Source organism: Dipodomys spectabilis, unplaced genomic scaffold (assembly GCF_019054845.1).
Source record: "Dipodomys spectabilis isolate Male_0828 unplaced genomic scaffold, ASM1905484v1 ptg000262l, whole genome shotgun sequence".
Taxonomy (NCBI): Eukaryota; Metazoa; Chordata; class Mammalia; order Rodentia; family Heteromyidae; genus Dipodomys; species Dipodomys spectabilis.
Genome location: NW_024870939.1, coordinates 3035588 through 3056414, shown reverse-complemented (window position 1 = coordinate 3056414; position 20827 = coordinate 3035588). Strand labels below are relative to the sequence as shown.

Below are 20827 nucleotides of genomic sequence, written 5' to 3'. Positions count from 1 at the left end.
AAGAAGAATGTAACTGTGACCCTTCTGTACATCAACTTTACAATAAAATTAAAAAAAAAAACACCTCAAAGACAGGGCAAGGAATGTGGCTTAGTGGTAGAGTGCTTGCTTAGCATGCATGTGGCCCTGGGTTCAATTCCTTGGTACCACATAAATACAAAAAATAAATAAGATTATATATTAAAAAAACAAACTTAGAAACAGTATCAAGGCTCCGAGTTCAAGTCCCATGACTGGCATACATACACAAAAAGGAACATTATGAAATATGACAAATATAAAAACAAAAGAAAAATATAAGCAGTATATGGGAACTAATATTCTTTACATATATCGAGACCTCAAAAACCTACTACAGAAAAGAAGTAAAGGTATGACTCAAGTAGTAGAGTGCCAGCCACAAGCAAAAAAGCCAAGTGAGAGCATAAAAGTCAGAATTCAAGTCCTAGCACCTGCATAGAATTAAAAAAAAAAAAAATACATATATAGGGAAAAAAAAGAATGAATAGACAGTTCACTAAATAATAAAAAAGGATGCTCAAAAAGCACTTTCAGTGGACTGAGAAGGTGGCTTAGTGGTAGAGTGCTTGTCTAGCATGCATGTAGCCCTGAGTTCAATTCCTCAATACCACATAAACAGAAAAGGCTAGAAGTGACACTGTGGCTCAAGTGGTAGAGCGCTAGTCTTGAGCCAAAAAAATGAAGCTCAGGAATAGTGCCCAGGCCCCCAGAACTGGCAAAAAAAAAAAAAAAAAGCACTTTCAATTCAGTCAGTCAAAGACATAAATAATATTTTCTTATCTCTTATATTAGCAAGGATGAAAGGAATAATACTTAGTATTACTGAGTATGAGGAAATTGGTACAAATTTTCTGAATGGAAATTTTATACAACATAAAAGTACCAGCAATAAACATAAATTTTGAACATCAATAATCCAGTTCTAGGTGATTGGACAAAAATATTAATGTAAACAAAACCTATTAAACTGGGTGCTTGTGGCTCATGCCTATAATCCTAGCTGCTCAGTAGGCCAAGATCTCAGGAAAGTCCATGAGCTCTCATTTCCAATTAGCCACCCAAAATATCAAAAGTGGAGGTGGCTCCAGTAAAGTCACAGTCTTTAGTAAAAAAACTAAGGGGCAGGCCCATGTTTTGAATTTGAGTCTCAGTACTGGCATACATTCAAAAAATGTAATTATTAAAAAAAGGTTAAACCAGGCACTTGTGGCTCACTCCTGTAACCCTAGCTACTCAGGAGGCTGAGATCTGAGTACTGAGGTTCAAAGCCAGCCTAGGCAAGAAGATCCATGAGACTCATCTCCAATTAACCACCAGAAAACCAGAAGTGGAGCTGTGGCTCAGGTGGTAGAGCACTAGCCTTGTGCTGAAGAGCTCAGGGACAGTGCCCAGGCCCAGAGTTCAAACCCTATAACCAACAAAACAAACAAATAAACAAAAAAAGGTTAAGCTACAAGGATATTCATCATTGAAACACTGTTCTTAATAGAGAAAATCGAAAGCTAAATTCTCAAAATACAGGACTGAATAATTAAGTGATAGTATGTTATATTATGTTGTATACTATAATCATTAACATGGTATTACTGTGGAAGGCTTTGTCTACCAAGTGATAGGCAAAAGGCAATTAAAATTTTTGTTTTGCTGGGTGCTGGTTGCTATGCCTGTAATTCTATCTACTCAGGAGGCTGAGATCTGAGGATCGCGGTTCATAGCTAGCCTGAGAAGGAAGGTCTGTGAGCCGCATATCCAATTAACCACCAGATAATGGGAAGTGGCACTGTGGCTCAACTGGTAGAATGCTCGCCTTAAGCTGAAGAGCTCAGGGACAGCACCCAGGCCCAGAGTTCAAGCCCTACAATGCTCCCCCAAAATAAAGTTTTAAAAAAGCAAATCTGGTGGCAAAGCTGATAGCTTATACTTGTAATCCTAGCTGCTCAGGAGGATCACAGTTCAAAGCCAGCCTAGGCAGGCAAGGCCCTTAGACTCTTATTTCCAATTAAACACCAAAAAGCCAGAAGGAGAGCTGTGGCTTAAACAAAAAAGCCCAGGGACAATGCTCAGGGCCTGAGTTCAAACCCCAGGACTTATGTAAGCATATGTACTTATATAAGCATATATAAATATATGCATTTTCTCTTCTGTAGAAAGAAGTATAAGAGGACAAAAATGTTAAGCATTATGCCCTCAAATACAGGAATATTAGTTGTCTATATGCTGTCTTTACATAGGATACTAGTGATAGCTTAACAACAACAACAAAATCTTTATCTCAGTCTCTGTGGGACAGAAATTTTCTCATGATATTTCAGTCAAGATGTTGACTAAGGTTACAAATCAACTAAAGGCTAAATTAGGATTGAAGGCCCTACCTCCAAGACTACTCCTGAGGCATCAGTTCTTCATGTATGGGCCTCCTTCATAGCACTGCTCCATGATGTAGTAGCTGGCTTCCCCCAGGGCAAGAGAGAAGCTATGTGTCTTCTATGACCTACCGTGGAAGGTTGTACTGTTATTTCTGCCATTCTGTTCATTAAAAATGTATCAAAAAGTCCAGCCCTTACTTGAGGGAAGGAGAAATAATGTTCAAGTCTTGAAGGGAAGACTGTCAAACAATTTGTGAATGTATACTGAAATCCTAACAGGTTGCCTTGACACATATAGAAAAACTGACATAATTTATTTCTAAATGGAAAACTTAAATTCACACATACATGTATGTATATGTATGTACTACCTTCTATCACTCCTAAGATCCCATCTGGAATGTCCTGTTTAGCTCTGAATACCACAAGTAGCAAATTCTAAGTGGAAAATTAAAAAATTGGGGCTTATCATATAAGACAAAGTTATTTTGGAATGAAAACTAGACTGGAGGAAAACCAGAGGTGTTTGGCTTCAAAGAAATAAAACATGAAGCTGGGCACCAGTGGCAAATGCCTATAATCCTAGCTACTACTCAGGAGACTGAGATCTGAGGATCATGATTCAAAGCCAGCCCGGGCAGGAAAGTCCGTGAGACTCTTATCTCCAATAGCCACCAGAAAACCAGAGGTGGTAGAGCACTAGCCCTTAGCTGAAGAGCTGAGAGACAGCACCCAGGCCCAGAGTTCAAGCCCCACGACTGACACAAAAGAAAAAAAAGGAAGGAAGGAAGGAAAGAAAGAAGGAAAGAGAGCAAGCAAGCAAGCAAGAAAACATGAGAGAAAAAGTGAGCCATCCTTGCCTTTAAACATACATAGGGTTATCATACGGAAAAGCTAAAGAACTCAAGAGGCAGAACTTTAACCAATGAGTCAGAGTCCTTGAAGTTCAATATAGTTCAATATAAGGAAGGAGCGTCTAACAATTAAAGAGCTGGAAAAAACAAGCCACTTCAGATTAAGCCACTTCGAATGTTCTAAGTATCTGCAGGAGAAGTTCAATAGGGCACAGTGCTACCGCTCCCTCAACTACAATCGTTTCACATCCAAACAGACGTGGTTCCTGTAGAAACCAACCCTATAGTCTTTACCAAAGAAGCCTGTCTGCCACTGGGGCCTGTGTGATGAGGTATAAGCAAAGCACATGGTGCTGAATACCAGTGGCTCACGCTTATAATCCTAGTGACTCAGGAGACTGAGATCTCAGGATGGCGATTCTAAGTCAGCCTGGGCAGGAAAGTCTATGAGACTTTTATTTCCAATTAGCTACCAAAATAACTGGAAGTAGATTTATCACTCAAATGGTAGAGTGCTAACCTTGTGCACTAATGCTCAGGGACATCACCCAGGCCCTGTGTTCAAGCCTCAGGACTGGCACAAGAAAACTAAAAACACATGGTGCTTAGTATGGAACAGTGCCTGGCATACAGTAATAATGTGCTTTATAAATGTTAGCTGTTACCTCTACTTTGACTCGAAGTGTGACAAGATGCTTTGTAAGATTCCTTTCCTAAGACTTTGTCATTAATTATTGATTCTGATGGTCAGCTTCAGTCATAATAATATGAAAACTTAAGGGTAGGAATGACAAAACTCATCTTCAAACCGAGACATGCTTTGGGAAACCACAAAGAAAAGAGGCAAGCACTTATTCAGACGTATAAAAACCACAAAAATCAAAACTAAACTTATTCAAACAAGTCATATCCTTTTTGGTGTATATGTGGTCTACTTTCTGGAATGAAGCTATTTTAAATAGGAGACAAGCTGGGCTACTTCATCTCCTCAGAGAAAATTAAATTATTACAATTAGATTACTCACCCATGCCTGCCAACTACCCACCACAACTGGAAACTTACTTTTTGGGTGCCAGCAGCTTGGATATTCTGCCAGGTTGCCACAGGTTCTGTAGCAACGTGCCACTCTGGGTAAGTTTTAGTGAGTAACTTCACGAAGGTGGACTTCCCCACAGCTGCAATGCAAACAGCACGTGTTGGGATGCTTCCCAAAGCAGGCTGAGGAAAAAGGCTGCTACTAAACTCTGCCAGTCATACAAACAAGCACCAGATTTTCCAACTTAAATTTAACAGTCATATCAGTTACTGTCAGACTGATGATGGGTCAGGCAGTCACCACAGTGCATAAAAGCAACAGGAAGGAGAAATTCTGAGGAGCTCATTTGCAATTTTGATGGCCAGCTTCTCAGAGATAGAGTATTTAGTAGCAGCTGAAAATGTACAACCATAAAAAGTGGATAAAATCAGTTACATAAATTACAAAGCTTCAGTCACAGTTCTATTGCTTCTATGACAATGTAAAAATTACAAGTGGAAACAGTTATCCTCATTCATTCAACAAGTCTAACAAATTTTTTAGAATGCTATGTGCTCAAGACTGTTCAACCCTGAAATATAATGAAGAACAAAACACTGAATGAATTTTGTCCTCATAGCACTAGTATAGATGATATATACCAAAACACACAAATAAACTATTAGTGCTAGGAAGGAACAATGGAGAATAACTCTAATATATTTCAGGAGTTCGGGGAGGGCTCCTTCAAAAAAAAAGGGGGGGCATATGAGAGAAGACCCCAACAGATGAAGTTACCCAGGCCAAAGATAGAGGGACAATCCATGAACAAGGATGAGCAAAAGACAGGAGGCGAGAAAGGACTCAACATGTGACAAGACAGTGAAGTTGGAGGCCATATAAGAAGCTAGGAGAGTTACACGATGAGCATATAAGGGAGAAAAGTGGCTTAACAAGGAGCGAGGCTGGGGGCTGGGAAGGTGGCTCAGTGGTAGAGTGCTTGCCTTGCAAGCATGAGGCCCTGGGTTCGATTCCTCAGCACCACATAAGCAAAAAGAAAAAAGCCGGAAGTGGTGCTGTGGCTCAAGTGGTAGAGTGCTAGCCTTGAGCTGAAGAGCTGAGGGACAGCACCCATGCCCAGAGTTCAGGCCCCACAACCGGACCCAAAAAAAAAAAAAAAAAGAAGGAACGAGGCAGGCAGACAGGCAGTTCAGGGCCAGGTCACACAAGAACTTGTAGGGGTGGTAAGAAGATTGAATTAGAAGGGCAAAGAAAAGTCAGCGAGAATGGGATTTGGGTAGGGAAATTACCAACACCTGTAACCCTAGCTATTTGAAAGTTGAAACTGGGAGGATAGAGGGTTGAAGTCAGACTGGGCAGAAAAGTCTAAGAGACTCTATCTCCAATTAATCAGCAAAATGTCAGACTGGAAAAATAGTTCAAGTAGTAGAGCCTCAGCTATGAGTCAATAAGCTGAGCAAGAATTCAAGGCCAGAATGTCAAGCCCCAGAACAAAGAAAAGAAAAAGATATAAGATCATTAGGTAAAGAGAAGCAGAAGTAGGCAGATGAGTCTAAAGTTACTAGTAGTTGAACCATAGCAATGGCAAAGAGATGCAAAGTAGATGCATTTAGAAATATTTTATAGGTAGAGTCAATCTAGTACCACAACACTCAAATTACCTTTTCCCATCTACACCAACCTTTGACCCATTAACTCTCCTGAACTCTGGATATACAGAGCCCTCCAGATTTCTTCATTTGGACATCCCATGAATACCCAGTTGATATATTGCTCAAGCGAACTTATCATGTACCAAACGGAGCTTCCCACTGTATCCCAGACCTTGGGGGTATGGCAACAATATCCATTCACTGTCAGAATTTCTCCCTTTGCCAATCCCTAAGTGGCTCTTTGCTGCTACTTTTTCATTTGTCCTTTTCTTTCCATTCTCATTTCCATGCTCAAAACCAGGTTCTCATCTCTTTTCTTGCCAACTCAAGACTGTTCTCTTCAATGCAACCTCCACTGCAGTAGCAATGCATGTGAGACACTACTTATAATCCTTTCACTGCTCCTAGTTGTCTTCAAGATGAAATCCAAACCTGTTAGCACACATATTCTATGAGATACAACAGGATGTATCTTCTGCATGTATTTCTCTGGCCTTAGTTTTCTTGTACTCTGCTGGACCAAGCTCCATGCAACCACAATCATACTGTGCTCTCTCTTGCAAATGTAACTTTACATTGCTTTCCCATTTGTTCTTCATCTGGTCTACTCCTGCTCAGTTTTTAAGGTTCTGCTAACATGTACCTGCTCTTCAAGCCTTTCCAAACCAATACCTCCCAACTGGATTAGCTAACCATCCTTTGTGCTTGGCTTGATATTCTAAATGAGTCCACTGCAATTTGGGGTCCTCAGGATAAGAGAATAAAGCCCTTGCCTAAGGTCCTGCCAGAACAAATAAAACACATATTAATTTCAGTTTTCTCTGAAGTTTACATTTGTGAAAGATGACCACAACCACAATAAATGTGAACATTTGGAGTGTCTTTGGAGATCCAGCTCCTCTATCAGAAGTGGTCTTTATCAACTGGAACCCATCCTTTAGAGGAATTCAAATGGAATCCAGAGAAAGAAGAGGCACATCCTTCCAGTCGATTCTATCAGTCATTTGCATTAACTGATTAGGTGTGCTGATATTTCAGCACATGAGCCCACACATCCAATATGACACTGATTACACACCACTCCAAATTTTCTCTCAATACAGAGGATAAGAACAAACATGAATGTGTGCATTTTGTACAGTCATGCTTTTCTTAGTCCCCACCTCCAGCCAACTTGTGCCTTTTCATTTTGCTCAGCCTTTGTTCTTCCCACACACCAGTGAGTAAATGTCTTCCCTACTAAGCCTAAGGTTTCATCTCCTCCATGAAGTTCAAGATTTCTCTAGCTCATATTTAATTCCTACCACTCTGGCCAGCTACCATTCGGTTGAGTTTGTATATTTTAGAAATCTGCCTGACTTGAGTAGACCCTAGCTTAAAATATTTGGCCTAGATTAAGTCAATATCTAGATTGCCGGCTGTTCAGTAAGTTTGAAACATGGTCCCTGTTTAAAGGCTGAAAAGCTATTTTATATGAGAAGATAAAGACAATGGTTGAGTTGAATGGTTGTTAGATTTATTATTAAGTTAAAAACAATTATCTAAAGCTAGGTACTGGTGACTCACAACTGTAATCCTAGATACTTAGGAAGCTAAGATTGGGAGGATAATGGTTTGAAGCCAGCCTAGGCAGAAAGTTAATGAGACTCCTCAATGCATAGCTGGCACAGTGGTGTCCACCTAGCATCCCAAGCTACGTGGGAGACTGAGAATCAGGGTTCCAGGTCAGTCCAAGCAGAGAAGTCTGCAAGACTCCATTTCCAGAGGGAAGCATTCAGCTTTTAGGTGACTTAAACCTAAAATCCCAGGAAGTAAAGGAAGTCTAAAGTAGGTGGATCACAGTCTAGGTGTATAGGTTTAGGAAGCAAGATGCTATCTTAAAAACAAACTAAAAAATGAGGGGTAAAGGTATGCCTCAGCAGTAATGGGCCAATCTAGCAAATGTGAGGCTCTGAGTTCAAACTCAGTACTGAAAAAGAAATTACTTATCAGCTGTTGCAGGAAGTGGCGCTGTGGCTCAAGTGGTAAAGTGCTTGCCTTGAGCTGAAGAGCTGAGGGACAGCTCCCAGGCCCAGAGTACAAGCCCCATGACTGACAAAAGAGACAGAGAGATATTTAAGGATCCCAGTTCAAAGCCACCTGGGCAGGAATGGCCATGAAACTCTTATCTCTAATAAATCACCAGAAAACCAGAAGTGGCATTGTGGCTCAAGCGGTAGGACATTAGCCTTGAGCTGAAGAGCTGAGGGACAGTTTCCCAGAGTTCAAGCCCAATGACCTACAAAACAAAAACAAAAACAAACAAACAAAAAAAGATGTTGCAAATGGAAGAAAAGGGTTCTGAGGTTAGAAAATGGCAACTTTATCTGTGGGACCAACACTATTAATTCATCTAAGGGCAGTCAGAACTCTGAGAAATCTACTCATGTGATTTAAACACACAAAATCTAGAATGCCAATACATTAGATGTAATAAGAAACATACAGTTTCAGGCACTGGAACAAATCACTTTGGAGGCCCAGAGCACCCTACATCCCATTTCTAGGCTTCTGGAAAGCCAGTTTAGTCAGAAGTCAGTTTCAGCATACAGTGTCAGTAATCAGTTGAAGGTCTTAAGTCCTGTGCAATATGTGTTGGCAGGCTTGGAGAGTCTGAGTAATTCACCAAAAGGCAGTGTTTCCTTAACTAATTCCACTGGAACCAATCTCTGCTAGGTATTATCCACAGATGTGGAATAATTACTTAAAATAATGCAAAGTTAAATATTTACATTAGAACTAGAGACAGCCTAACTTTTCCAGTGCTGTACTACCTGCTGTTTCTTCTAGCTTGGATGTTTTTGTTTGAAAGTGTTCCCCAGGGTTTCGTGAGAATGGTAGCATTTATTTGGCTCTCTACTGCCACAGAGGCCTCCTACTGACAAGAACATGCATGTCTACAGACAGCCTTATTTCTTCAGACAACACTGGTCTCTTATGCCATTATCTCAGATTTAGTAGTTTTGTTAGATACCAGCCTGTTATCTTTAACATACTGTCAATTAATATTATAATGTTTGGGAGGCAGATAATCATAAAAGCAGTATCAAGCCTTCCCTTAGAACACTGACAATCAGTATACTTTATTATACACCATGACTTTAAAAAAGGTGGGAGGCCCTTTCTTATATTACTTCAACATGTTAAATTTTATTAACTCCAGAATTGCCATTCCACAAGTTGGGCCAGAGAAGTCTGTTGTTAATGTTCATCTTTTCCTAAGCCATGACTTTGTCTTCCTACAAGTTTTTCTATGAACTATAATGTCTGCTATAGTTACATTATGCTAAAATCTAGGTGTAAAACAATAGCATCTGATGTTACACTCCAAATAATAGATTCTACTATTTTAAACTTAACACATTGGTATTTCATGGGAACTTCTTAAGGATACTATCACTTCAAGACATTTTTTTCATTTTTGCCATTCTTGGGCATGGGCTCTGTCCCTGAGCACTTTTGTTCAAGGCCAGGACTCTACCACATGAGCCTCTATCCCAATCCTAAGATTAAGAACCCAGGATCATAAAGGCTCTGCACCTAAATGCATTCTGGGACAACATCAGTCAATAGGCTTAAAACAAAAAATACATTTTTACCTTGGCTCTTTTTCTTTTCTTTTCATGGGAAACTATTTACTGGAGGGAAATAAAAGAGTTCCTCATAATTCAGAGTATATTGTAAACTCAACCATTCAGCATGAAAGAGCCTCACTGATCTAGTATGCTCTTCTCCCCCACTTTGCCTATCTCATAATTCCTCCTTCTACTGTCACTTTCTCTGTGAAGCCACCTTAAACTCTCCAGCTCTTCTTTAGCCCTAAACACAGACTAAAATATTGTCTTCTCTGATTTGCCAAGGTATTGTAATTATTTATTCACTTATCATGTTCTCTAGTTAGACCCAGAACTCATTTTTTGAAGAAAGACTGTACCTGAGTCTCTTTGCATCCTAAGTACTTAGCCAGGTACTAAGAAAGAAGTGAATGGATGGAAGTGAAACACAGAAACCAATATCAAGTGTTATTAACAAATAGGTTCTTTGCCAGGTGCTGGTGGCTCTCACCAGTAATACCAGAAACTTAGGAGGCTGAGATCTGAGGCTAATGGTCCAAAGCCAGCAGGAACATGAAAGTTCAAGTGATAACTTAGCTCCAATTAACCACCCAAAACCAAGTGAAGCTGTGGCTTAAAGAGGCAGCACAATATTGTTGATCAGAAAAGCTCAGGGACAGTGGCTAGGCCCTGAGTTCAAGCCCCACTATTGATAAAAAAAAATTAAAGAAATAAATAGGTCTTTTACCTCCAGGATTCTTTGCTTGATTTTTAAAAATAATCAATGCAAGTTAAAGACTAAGTATTTGTGAGTTAGATAACTAATTTTGAATGTTGGAAGAAACATATGTTTAGGGAAGCCCTGTATTGCTTTACGTACCATTTCTATATAGACTGAAGAGAGTAAAACAGTCCCCTCTTATCTTACAGGGTTTTTGAAAATACAAAGAAAGAACGGTCTCAGATTATTTAGTAGTTAATTATATTTTATAACATAATCATTACTTTATGTAATATATTCATAAAACATTTGCCTTTGGAAGACAATATACTTCAGTGATGAACAGTATTACAAAAAAAAAATCTAGGTATTTTATTGTTTAGTTTCAGAAGTTCTAGGTACCAAGCTTTTGGCTTTCAATCACATTATCACATATAGCTTCAGAAGTCATAGCTGCTATTGCACTGATTCATTTTCCTTATGTACTGCTGTTTGAAACTTCAGAATCAGATGAACAGGAGCCAGAATGGCAAGACTAGAAGAAAGGCCACTTTAAGCTGAACTTCATTAAGGCCAGGGTTCACTTTCTCCTGCTAAGGATTCCCAAACGTGTACCTCTATATTGATTTGTTTTTAGGATATTACCTGTGATTAAAGAAAGTTATAGCACTTGATTTAAAACACAGTTTGGGGTAAGTGCCAGTGGCTCTCACCAATAATCCTAGCCATCAGGAGGCTGAGATCTCAGAGTCACAGTCTGACATCAGCAAAGGCAGTAAAGTCTATGAAACTCCTATCTCCAACTAACCACTAAAAAGCCAAAAGTGGAGCTGTGGCTCAAGACCAGCCTTGAGTAGAAAAAGCAAAGGGACAGCACTCAGGCTCTGAGTACAAACCCCAGCACCTACCAGTACAAACACAAAACAAAACAACAAAAACACCCCACACAGTTTGAAACTGGTGGCATGGCTCAATGACAGAATGCTTGCCTAGCAAGTACAAAGCCCTATGCTCAGTTTCTAATACCAACAAACAAACAAAAGAGCTAAGTGTGGGAGTATGCATCTGTAGTCCCAGTTACTCAAGAAACAGGCAGGAGGATTGCTTGAACCTTGCAGTTAATCAGTCACTTTGAGTAACATAGTAAGACCCTATCTTAAAAAAATTTTTTCCATCCAAAAATCACTTAGTATATTCCCTCTGAGTACCAATGACTAACTTCCACTTGCACTTGGATACCAACAGGATTCAAGAATCTAGTAAACACTGAACGAGTATTATGTGTCAGCAGAGGGTTAGGACAATGTGTTAGGTGATAAAAAGATGAACAGGATACTTGGTAGCTGCAACCCAGGGAGGGTACTGAATATGCAAACAATCTTGACAGAATTCAAGTGCTACCACAGTTGTTGAGTATAAAGTTATGGCAGCCCACAGACAAAGGGTGACTAACTGTTTGGAGTCATCTGGTATGGGGGTGATGGAGAAAGATAAAAAGAGCTGGATTAAATCTCCTAGGCCACTTCATATCATCCTCCTCTTGTAACTGCATTCATTTCTAAGGCTTCAACAGATACCCCCAACAGTATACAACTTCCAGCCCTCCCTTCCAGTTTCTCTGGACTACAGGCACACATTCCAATCAACCTCAGGACAGCTACCACTGTATGTTTCACAGGTACTTCATATAAGTACATCATTCTTAACCACCCCCTACTTCCTTCATTCCATTTTCTGCTTTTGGAGTCAGAATCCAATTAAGCTCAATGTCAGTATCATTCTCCTCTACTCTTAATGATCCCTCACCTCCAATGTTAAATCCTGTAAATGTCTCTCAAGTCATCATTCTCTCTCTTTCCATTCCCTCTGTTCAGGTCTGCAACCTTCCCCCTTCCAGTTACTGCAACAGCCACAAAACTACTGTATCGATGTCAAACATTTCTAATATACTTACTTATCCAACAAACTAGATGCAAGGCACTGAGTACTGCAGTAAACAATACACACAAAGAAAGGGTTTGCTTTATGAAGTATTCCTTCTAATTTCCTTCTTAAATTAATCTGGTCATGGCAATAATGACTTCAAGTCTTCAACAGTCTCCCAATGCCAATAGGATAAACTTGTAGCATGGTCCATAGGCTCTTCAAAATCTGGCACATTTTATCCTACCAACATCTATTTCTTCAATCCTCCCACGGACCTCTTAAACTCCAGGCACATCTGTCTACTTTCTTTTTTATTAAAACTGCATGTTTCTTCAGCCTTTACATCTTGGCAAATGTTACTTCCTGTGCCTCAATTTTTTTTCTTTTCCCTCCAGAGATTGAGTTTCTATATTCAATCATGGATCTCATGACAGTATGGAAATTGTTTAAAAAGGCTGCTTTCACTTGGTTGTGAGCTCCTTTAAGAACAGGAACAGTATCACATTACTGTACTGCTCAGCACAAGAGTAGAATCTAGTAAGGCATCTTGCAATCCTCTTCATGAGCAAACATGGAAGGCACAGAAATCTGGCTAAGTGAAAAAGCAGAAGATCAGGGACTCAGGGACTCCAAAGTGCCTGATGGTTTGTTCAAAGTACTTATTTGTGAAATAGTTTTGCCCCTCTTTAGTGTCTGAGGGCAGAACTTCCTTCAGGGTTGTGTTTCTCAAAGTACAAAACAAATTTTTTTTTGGGGGGGGTGCTGGTCTTAGGGCTTGAACTCAGAGCTTAGGCGCTGTCCTTGAGCTTTTCTTTTTAGGTTTGCTTAAGGCTAGTGCTCTACCACTTGAGCCACAGCTCCACTTCTGGCTTTTCAGTGGTTAATTGGAAGAGTCTCAAGGACTTACTTGCCCAGGCTGGCTCTGAACTGCAATTTAGGATTACAGGTGTAAGCCACTGGTGCCCGGCTCAGAACACAGTATTTTAGGGAAGTAGAGCTGTGGCTCAAAGTGGTAGAGTACTAGACTTGAGTGAAAAAAGTTCAGAGAGAGCTAGCTCCCAGACCCTGAGTTCAAGCCCCCTACAGACAAAGAATAATAATAATAATAATAATAGGTGTCAGAGTATTTTAAGTAACATGATCAGGTAGGGTGTAGACCCTTTCCTTTCCCATTCCTCAATATTTCTCACTGAGAAAAACACACAGCCATAGTGACTGTTCTTACTTCATGTTCATGACCACTACTCTGAGTGGGTCCTTAATGCTACTAGCTATTTGATATTTTCCTCCATCACTTATTGGACTATTTAATGCCTTTTCCTCTCATTCCAGGACCTTTGTTCATATTCCACTGTGAAAACTGACAGGAACCAAAGACCTTACCAAGTTCCTACCACATCTACTATAGTCAGAGCTCATATATTTTGTCTTATCTCCTGTTACAATGAATTAACTGTGGCTAAACTCTTCTCATTTAGTTACAATGAATAAACTGTGGCTAAACTCTTTCATTTAGACAAGAGATCCATTTTTTTTTCTTAAGAAGCACTCCAGCTAGACAGTGCTGGTGGCTTATGCCTGTAATCCTAGCTACTCAGAAGGCTGAGACCTGAGGATATCAGTTCAAAGCCAGCCCAGGCAGGAACATCTGTGAGACTCTTATCTCCAAACCACCAGAAAACCAGAAGTGGAGCTGTGGTTCAAGTGGTAGAGCACTAGCCCTGAGCTGAAGAGCTGAGGGACAGCATCCAAGCTCAGAGTTCAAGCCCACAACAATGACGACGATGATGATGACATGATGATGACAGCGACAACAACAACAAAAGCACTCCAGCTGGGAGTTAATGGCTCACACATGTAATCCTAGCTACTCAGGAGGCTAAGATTTGAAGATCACGGTTAGAAACCAGCCCTGGCAGTAAAGGGGCAGAAAGGTCCATGAGATTCCTATCTACAATTAACTGCCAAAAAGCTTGAGCTATGAATCAAGGGCAGAGTTCTAACATTGAGTAAAAAAGCTCAGGGACAGCAGACAGGCCCTGAGTTCAAACCATCCCCCTATTACCTGCAAAAGAAAGAAGCACTTCAGTGGTAGAGTGCCTTCTTAGCAAGCAGGAGGCACTGAGTTCAATTTTCAGAACAACAACAAAACCACTCAGCAATCCTACTTTCTCTCTTATTTCACCCATTTTCCCCTTTCAACCACATTTCTGTAAACTCACAAACATGCTCTAATCTCTCTCAAAAAGAAAAAGAGTAATTCAAAAACTCTCAAACCTGCTATCAATTTCATTTTCTGCTATCAATTACGTTTTCTAAGAAATGTTCCAACAGTTGTCTTAACATACCCTCTCCAATTCCTCCCATTCTCCTTGAATCTATGCCAATCAAGCTTTTGCCTCTACCACTCCTAAAACTGCTCTTTTACCTGAGAACCACATTATCTAATCCATCATTTCCTCCTTCAGCATGCCTCCCTCACTTGGCTTCCAGGGTATCATTCCCTTGTTTTCTATCTCAGTAACCTTTCAGTCTCCTTTACTTGCTTCTTCACATCTCATAATATCTGCATGCTCAGGACTCAGTTCTCTCATTCAACAATATCTCCTGACTTTAAATATCATCTTCATTTATAGCTCCAGTTCAAAGATGTCTAAATTCTAAAGACATATCCAACAGTGACTCTAATATTTAAGAATATCTAATAGCCATATAAAAATCTAATATGCTTTAAACCAAACTCTTGACATCAGTGATCCAAAGTGTTCTTCCTAGTCTTCTCCATTAAAAAAAAAATTGAGTTTCATGTGGTGGTACATTCTTGTAATCACTACTCCAGAAAAGGCAGGAGGATCACTAGTTTAAGACCTGTCTGGGGGCTGGGAAGGTGGCTCAGTGGTAGAGCTCTTGCCTTGCATGCATCAGGCCCTGGGTTCGATTCCTCAGCACCACATAAGCAAAAAGAAAAAAGCCGGAAGTGGTGCTGTGGCTCAAGTGGTAAAGCACTAGCCTTGAGCTGAAGAGCTGAGTGACAGCGCCCAGGCCCAGAGTTCCGGCCCTATGACCGGACCCCCCAAAAAAAAAAATCAATAAAACAAAACAAACAACAACAACAACAAAAAAAAGACCTGTCTGGTTACATAGCAAGATTTTATCTCTAAAAAACAAGGACTCAAGATGTAGTTCAGTGGTAAAGCACTTAGCTAGCACATGCAAGGCCCCAACAAAATAGAAATACAAAATAATATCCAAACTCTTTAAGTTGTTGAGGGCAAAATGACTGGGTCATTACTACTCCCCCACGTTGTTTGGCACTACACAATTAGCCTGTTGCCAAATACAGTTGGCCTGCCTTAAAATGTAATTTTCACCCTGTCCAACTTATCCTAACTTACTATTCCAATGGCCACTTTCAATTTATCAGCCAAGTGATTTGTCTCCTTAAATCATCCAAACTTCCTACCTCAATCAGATTAAAAGCCCACAATGAACTATACATTCATATAATCTGACCATGTCTCCTACTTACTTCCTCAGTCTCTCTATTCCAGTTACAATAGGTTCCCTCCTATTCTGTAAACACATCATTTCACCTCAGGGCTTTGCTTATTGCTCCTCGCTCTGAGTGCAAGGTTCTTTTCCAGTTATCCATATGTTTCATTCCCTTGCCTTCTTCAGGTTTTTGATTAAATGCCAATGAGACCTTTCATGACTACTCTATTTAAAATGACAATTTTTTTCAATTCCTCATCCTTGATTTTTCTCTACCATACTCATCACTTACTATTGTAAGGTCTGCTCCTCTTTTTAAAAACCTAACACTATGCAACTGTTTATCTTGCTTAATTTTTGTAGTTTATTGACTATCTTTTTTTTATTAGAATGCCATGACAGTGATTTGTATTTGTTCTGTTCACAACTGTACCCTTAGTGTCAAGAATAGTGGTGACTTATGAAGTGGCTTAAAGGGTGATTTGGTGAATGAATAATATTGAAATTCTCAGTTTGCTGCCATAGTGTCTACAGTACTCAACACTCGCTAATCTCTTTTTTATGGTTCAGTGTCTCTGCAGGTCCAAGTGTCAAGTCAGAATTTAGTAACATCAAGTTGAAATGATTTTTCATTACTTTTTGATACCGAGGTCCTACTCTTATAACAGAATTAATTTTAATATTCATTTCTAAGTTTAAAAAGTGAGATACTTCAAGAAAAAAAAACCTTAAGAAATTATTGTGCAACTAGGAAAGGGGTATGGCAAAAATACTGTGCTATTTTAATCACTGAATTTTAGGTACTGTCTTGGGATACGGTTGTCAGGACATCCAGCTAAATATGAAATTTAGACAAATGGTGAATCATTTTTAAGTGTATGTCCCAAACTGAATGTGACAGACTAAAAATTATTCGCAGTTTATCTTAACTACCATGTAATTTTTATCCTTGCTAAATCAGGCAACCCTATTTGAGGAAAACAAACCGTCTGTCGCTTGCATTTGGATCTAATAGAACAATCTAGTAGAATTCTGGTCCTATCTACAATCTAGGCTTTTTTTTTTTTTTAAACGCCTCAATTAAGGCACCCCTGTGAACGGGTACTAAGATGCAAAGTCCTGTAAAAGTAGAGGCAAGACTACAGTGCACAGTGGAGGAAGAGCCTTGGCAGCTCCGAAAAGGGGCCCAAGTTCTCCTCGGCCTGGGGTGGGTGGGAAGGTCTCCCTGCTCGGCTGCCTTTCCCAGCCTGTCAGTCACCCGCTTGGAAGGGGCCCAGGCTCGGCAGTCACTTTCAGGCCCTTACCAATGTTGCCTTCGATGGAGAGCCGTCGGGGCCCGCGCCCCGCATGCAGGCCCCTGGACCAGGGCGCGCCCTCGAGCGGGTTCAGGGCCATGGAAGCGAAGGGTGCTCGAAGACGCCTCAGGAAGAACCAACCCGAAGCCATTCCCACCCACGTTGAGCGTAGGGCTCATTTCCTCTCCGCGCATTTCCGCTCTGGGTCCTCCTGTCACGCGCCTCGGCGCGCCTCTGACGTCAGAAGCTCGCCCGGACGGAAGCGTATGGGTGGCGCTGACTCAGAGGGAGGGGCTCAAGGGACGGTTGTGTTCTCGCGAAGCGTGCGGGAAAGCGCGGAGAGACGCGAAGTTACTAGCGCCGGGGGAAGGGGGGGGGCTCGCGCCACGGGGGGGGGGCGGGGCTCGCGCCACGGGGGGGGGCGGGGCTCGCGCCACGGGGGGGGGCGGGGCTCGCTCCAGCAAGCCGCGGCAGCGCTGCAACTAGCGCCTCGGGCTTCGAGTTTGGACCCACAGCATTTGCAGAGACACCCTACAGCGCATCATACTTTGATTTTTATAGACAAACCCAAATAAACAGTTTAAAAGTTTACCCCCTCCAATTGTTCGTGGTCCATTTTTATTCTAATATGTGCAGAAATCGGGTGAATATGACACACTCTGATGACTTACACTGACTTCTTTTCTCATTCCATCACGACTACTTAACATTTCTTTTTGCTGTTGGTTGTGAGTCTTGAACGCAGGGCCTGAGCATGGTCCCTGAGCTTTTGCTTGGGGCTAGTCTCTACCACTTTGAGCCATAGTTCCACTTTCAAGGGTAAACATTAGCTTGACTTCCGACAATAGAGATCCGTTTTAATTATCTCTTTATACAAATAAAGTCATCTAATAATTCTTTAATCTATGAGACTGATGCATGTTGTGTGAATTGGTTGTAGTTCATTCTCCTTGCTACATAGTATGTCACTTAACAGTATTTTATCCATTTTACTATTGATGGAAATTTCAGTTTCTAGATTTGAGACATCATAAATCGTGTTGCTATCAGTTATATTGTACATACCTACTGGTAAATAAAAGTATGCCTGGTAAACAAAGGAATATATCTGGGAGAAGATCTGCTGTGTGATAAATTATGTATGTGCTCAGCTTTAGTGGATATTCTAAATAGTAAACAGCTCCAGTGTCTGATTATACCAATCACACTATTAATGAGTAAAGTTTTGGTTGTTCTAGAACTAAGAGCATCAATTCATATGGCCAACTTAGTCCATTTTGCTCTGTAGAATGGTGTTTTTATATAGCTTTTGATTGCTTGTTTTTGTTTTTTTTTGGTCGGTCGTGGGGCTTGAACTCTGGGCTTGGGCGCTGTCCCTGTGCTCTTCAGCTCAGGGTGAGCACTCTACTGCATTAGCCACAGTGCCAGTTCCGGTTTTCTAGTGGTTTATTGGAGATAAAAGTCTCACGGATATTTCTGCCCCAGCTGGCTTTGAACCGCGATCCTCAGATCTCAGCCTCCTGAATAGCTAGGATTACAGGCGTGAGCCTCCAGTGCCCAGTTTGTTTTTTTGAAACAGGGTCTTATGCTGCCCAGGCTGGCCTGGAACTTGTGATTCTCTTGCCTCAGCTTCCTGAGTGGAGGGATTACAGATAACTGCCTCCATGCCTGGCTCCTTCTTACAGTTTTTAAAAATATTTGTTATTTTTATTAAGTAGCTGTACAAAAGTGTTTCAATTCCAGAAGTCAGGTTATGAGTGCCATGCATCTTGATCGCTAGCTATCACCCCTTCCGTTATCCCCCCATCTAACCTATCCTATCCCTACCCTCAAGTGCCTTATTATAATTTTAATAATAGTTTAATATAGTTTTGATAGTTAATAAAGTTGAGCATCTTTTCATATGTTTTTGGCAATTCCATTATCTTCTGTTGTAAAGAACCTGTTCAAGTTTTGTGTTCATTTTTCTATTGACTGCCTTTATTTGTCTTGTTCTTTGTATATCCTAGATATGAGGTTTTTTCCAAATATTTTCTCTCTTCTAAAAAGACTTTTTTTTGATAGTCCAGGGGCTTGAATTCTCTTAAGGTTTTTGCTCAGTGCTAGCACTGTATCCCTTGAGCCACAGCTCCATTTCAGGTTTTTTGGTAGTTAATTGGAAATGAGCATCTCATGGACTTTCCTGCCCAAGCTGGGATTTTCAGATCTCAGCTTTCTGAGTAGCTAGGAATTATAGGTATGAGCCACCAGTGCCCACCTAAGGCTTTGAATTTTTATGCAGTGTGAATTAATAAACTAAAGCATCTTTTGCCCAATTGCCAGTTATACTAATACCATCATTAGTGATTATCTTTCTATCCCATTTTATTTATGTTTATTTCATTTTGTTTTTTGGTACTAGAGATTGAACTAAGGGCCTTAAGCATTCTAGGCAAGTGTTCTACCATTTAAGCCATGCTCACTGCCCTATGCTTGTTTTATTGTACATTAAACCATACATTCAACATCTTTCTTGGGTCTAATTCGTTCATCCAACATTTGCTGAGCATTTACTATGTGCCAGACACCTTGGGGTATAGAAACATTTTTTAAATGTTTCTAAAGTTGCTATTATAAGTAAAAAGATGAGCCATGTTACACTAAGTGCTATGCAGATGTTAAAATGGGAGATAAACCTACATAAATTTTGTTTTATTCTGTTGCTTGGACTTTTATCCAGCCATTTCTCATATACATTAAAGACTTTTTTTTTAATGTGTTAGGATAAGCTAAATTGATTTGACAAAGCTGAAAGTCTGTTTCCAGAATGCCCTATCAACAGAGCTCTTTCTAGAGCAGACCAAAAGAGAACCTGGTATGAAATCTAAAATGTAGAATGGGGACAGTCCACTAGCCATTCACCTAGGAAGATGCTGTGACAGGTGTAGTGGGCTGAGAAATCCCAGCTAGTTCTCTACGTAGTGATGACCCTTTGAATTATCTTTTAATTCCTTGCAGACTTTCACCTTCCCAGCACTTTCTACCTTTGGGTAGTCTCCTTCCTGTAATAAACCTCTTATTTCCATAATACCCATAGTGGCTCTGCTCCCCTGAATGAACTCTGACTGTTACGCCTGTTATAACTAAGGGAGGTAGCTCAGAATATAGTCTCTAGAGCCACCAGGGATGTAGGTCAATGGCAAACCACTCACCTAGCATGTGGGAAGACCCGGACTTCCATCTCAAGCACCCCCAAAAGGAAGAAAAGGGCCTCTGAATTCCAGTAATATGGGTTAATAGGGAGAATCCACCCGAAGCTCCAGCTAGACAGTTGCTCAACGGGCATTACACAGAAACTAATAAATAACAGCTGCTTTCAGGTTGGCCCTCAGTAACTGGAATATTATTTCCATTTATCAATTGACTTCCTGTTGAATCAAACCACTCACTATTCCTCTACCTTCCATAGATAACTTGACATCCATTGAAGAATCTAGGATATCATTTTTTTTTCTTGAATTGGGCCAGGAGTGGTGTAGGGGTGGAAGAAAAGGTGGAATAGGCGGGTGACTGTGGAGGATAGAGATGAGTAGGGCCTAGTAAGCATGCCATAGTAAGCCTGGAGATGCACTGCTGTAGAACACACTGTCAGGGATCTATCAGTTCTCAGATCCTGTGTGCCCCTTCCTCTCCTACCCCACCTCCTGCCACTTGTCCTTCAGCTATTCTCCCTGTGCTTTCTCTTCCATCAGCCACTCTTTTGAGAACAGCCCTCCCCTACAGAGGCACATGTAGAAGGTCAACATTATGTTCTCCTGTGTGCACCTCTGTCAATCTCTGTCAAAGCTGGGGCTATGAATATCAGTTCTGAGACTTCTGGTCTGTCTCTAT

The 20827-nt window shown here is 40.7% G+C and overlaps 1 protein-coding gene across 3 annotated transcripts in view; it reads right to left on the bottom strand.

Moving 5' to 3' along the window:
• The window catches only part of Dguok (deoxyguanosine kinase), a 39699-nt gene extending 22538 nt beyond the window's left edge, over nt 1-17161 (bottom strand). For 2 of the 3 annotated variants that reach the window (XM_042699731.1, XM_042699733.1), the window contains exons 1-2: nt 16967-17161; nt 4305-4417 (exon numbers count right to left, since the gene is read on the bottom strand). In XM_042699731.1, coding sequence (XP_042555665.1) covers nt 4305-4417; nt 16967-17108 — 255 coding nt within the window. In that variant the 5' untranslated portion in view covers nt 17109-17161. The remainder of the gene's footprint in view (nt 1-4304; nt 4418-16966) is intronic. The other variant, XM_042699732.1, reaches the window with a different exon arrangement.
• Between the last annotated feature and the right edge of the window lie 3666 nt (nt 17162-20827).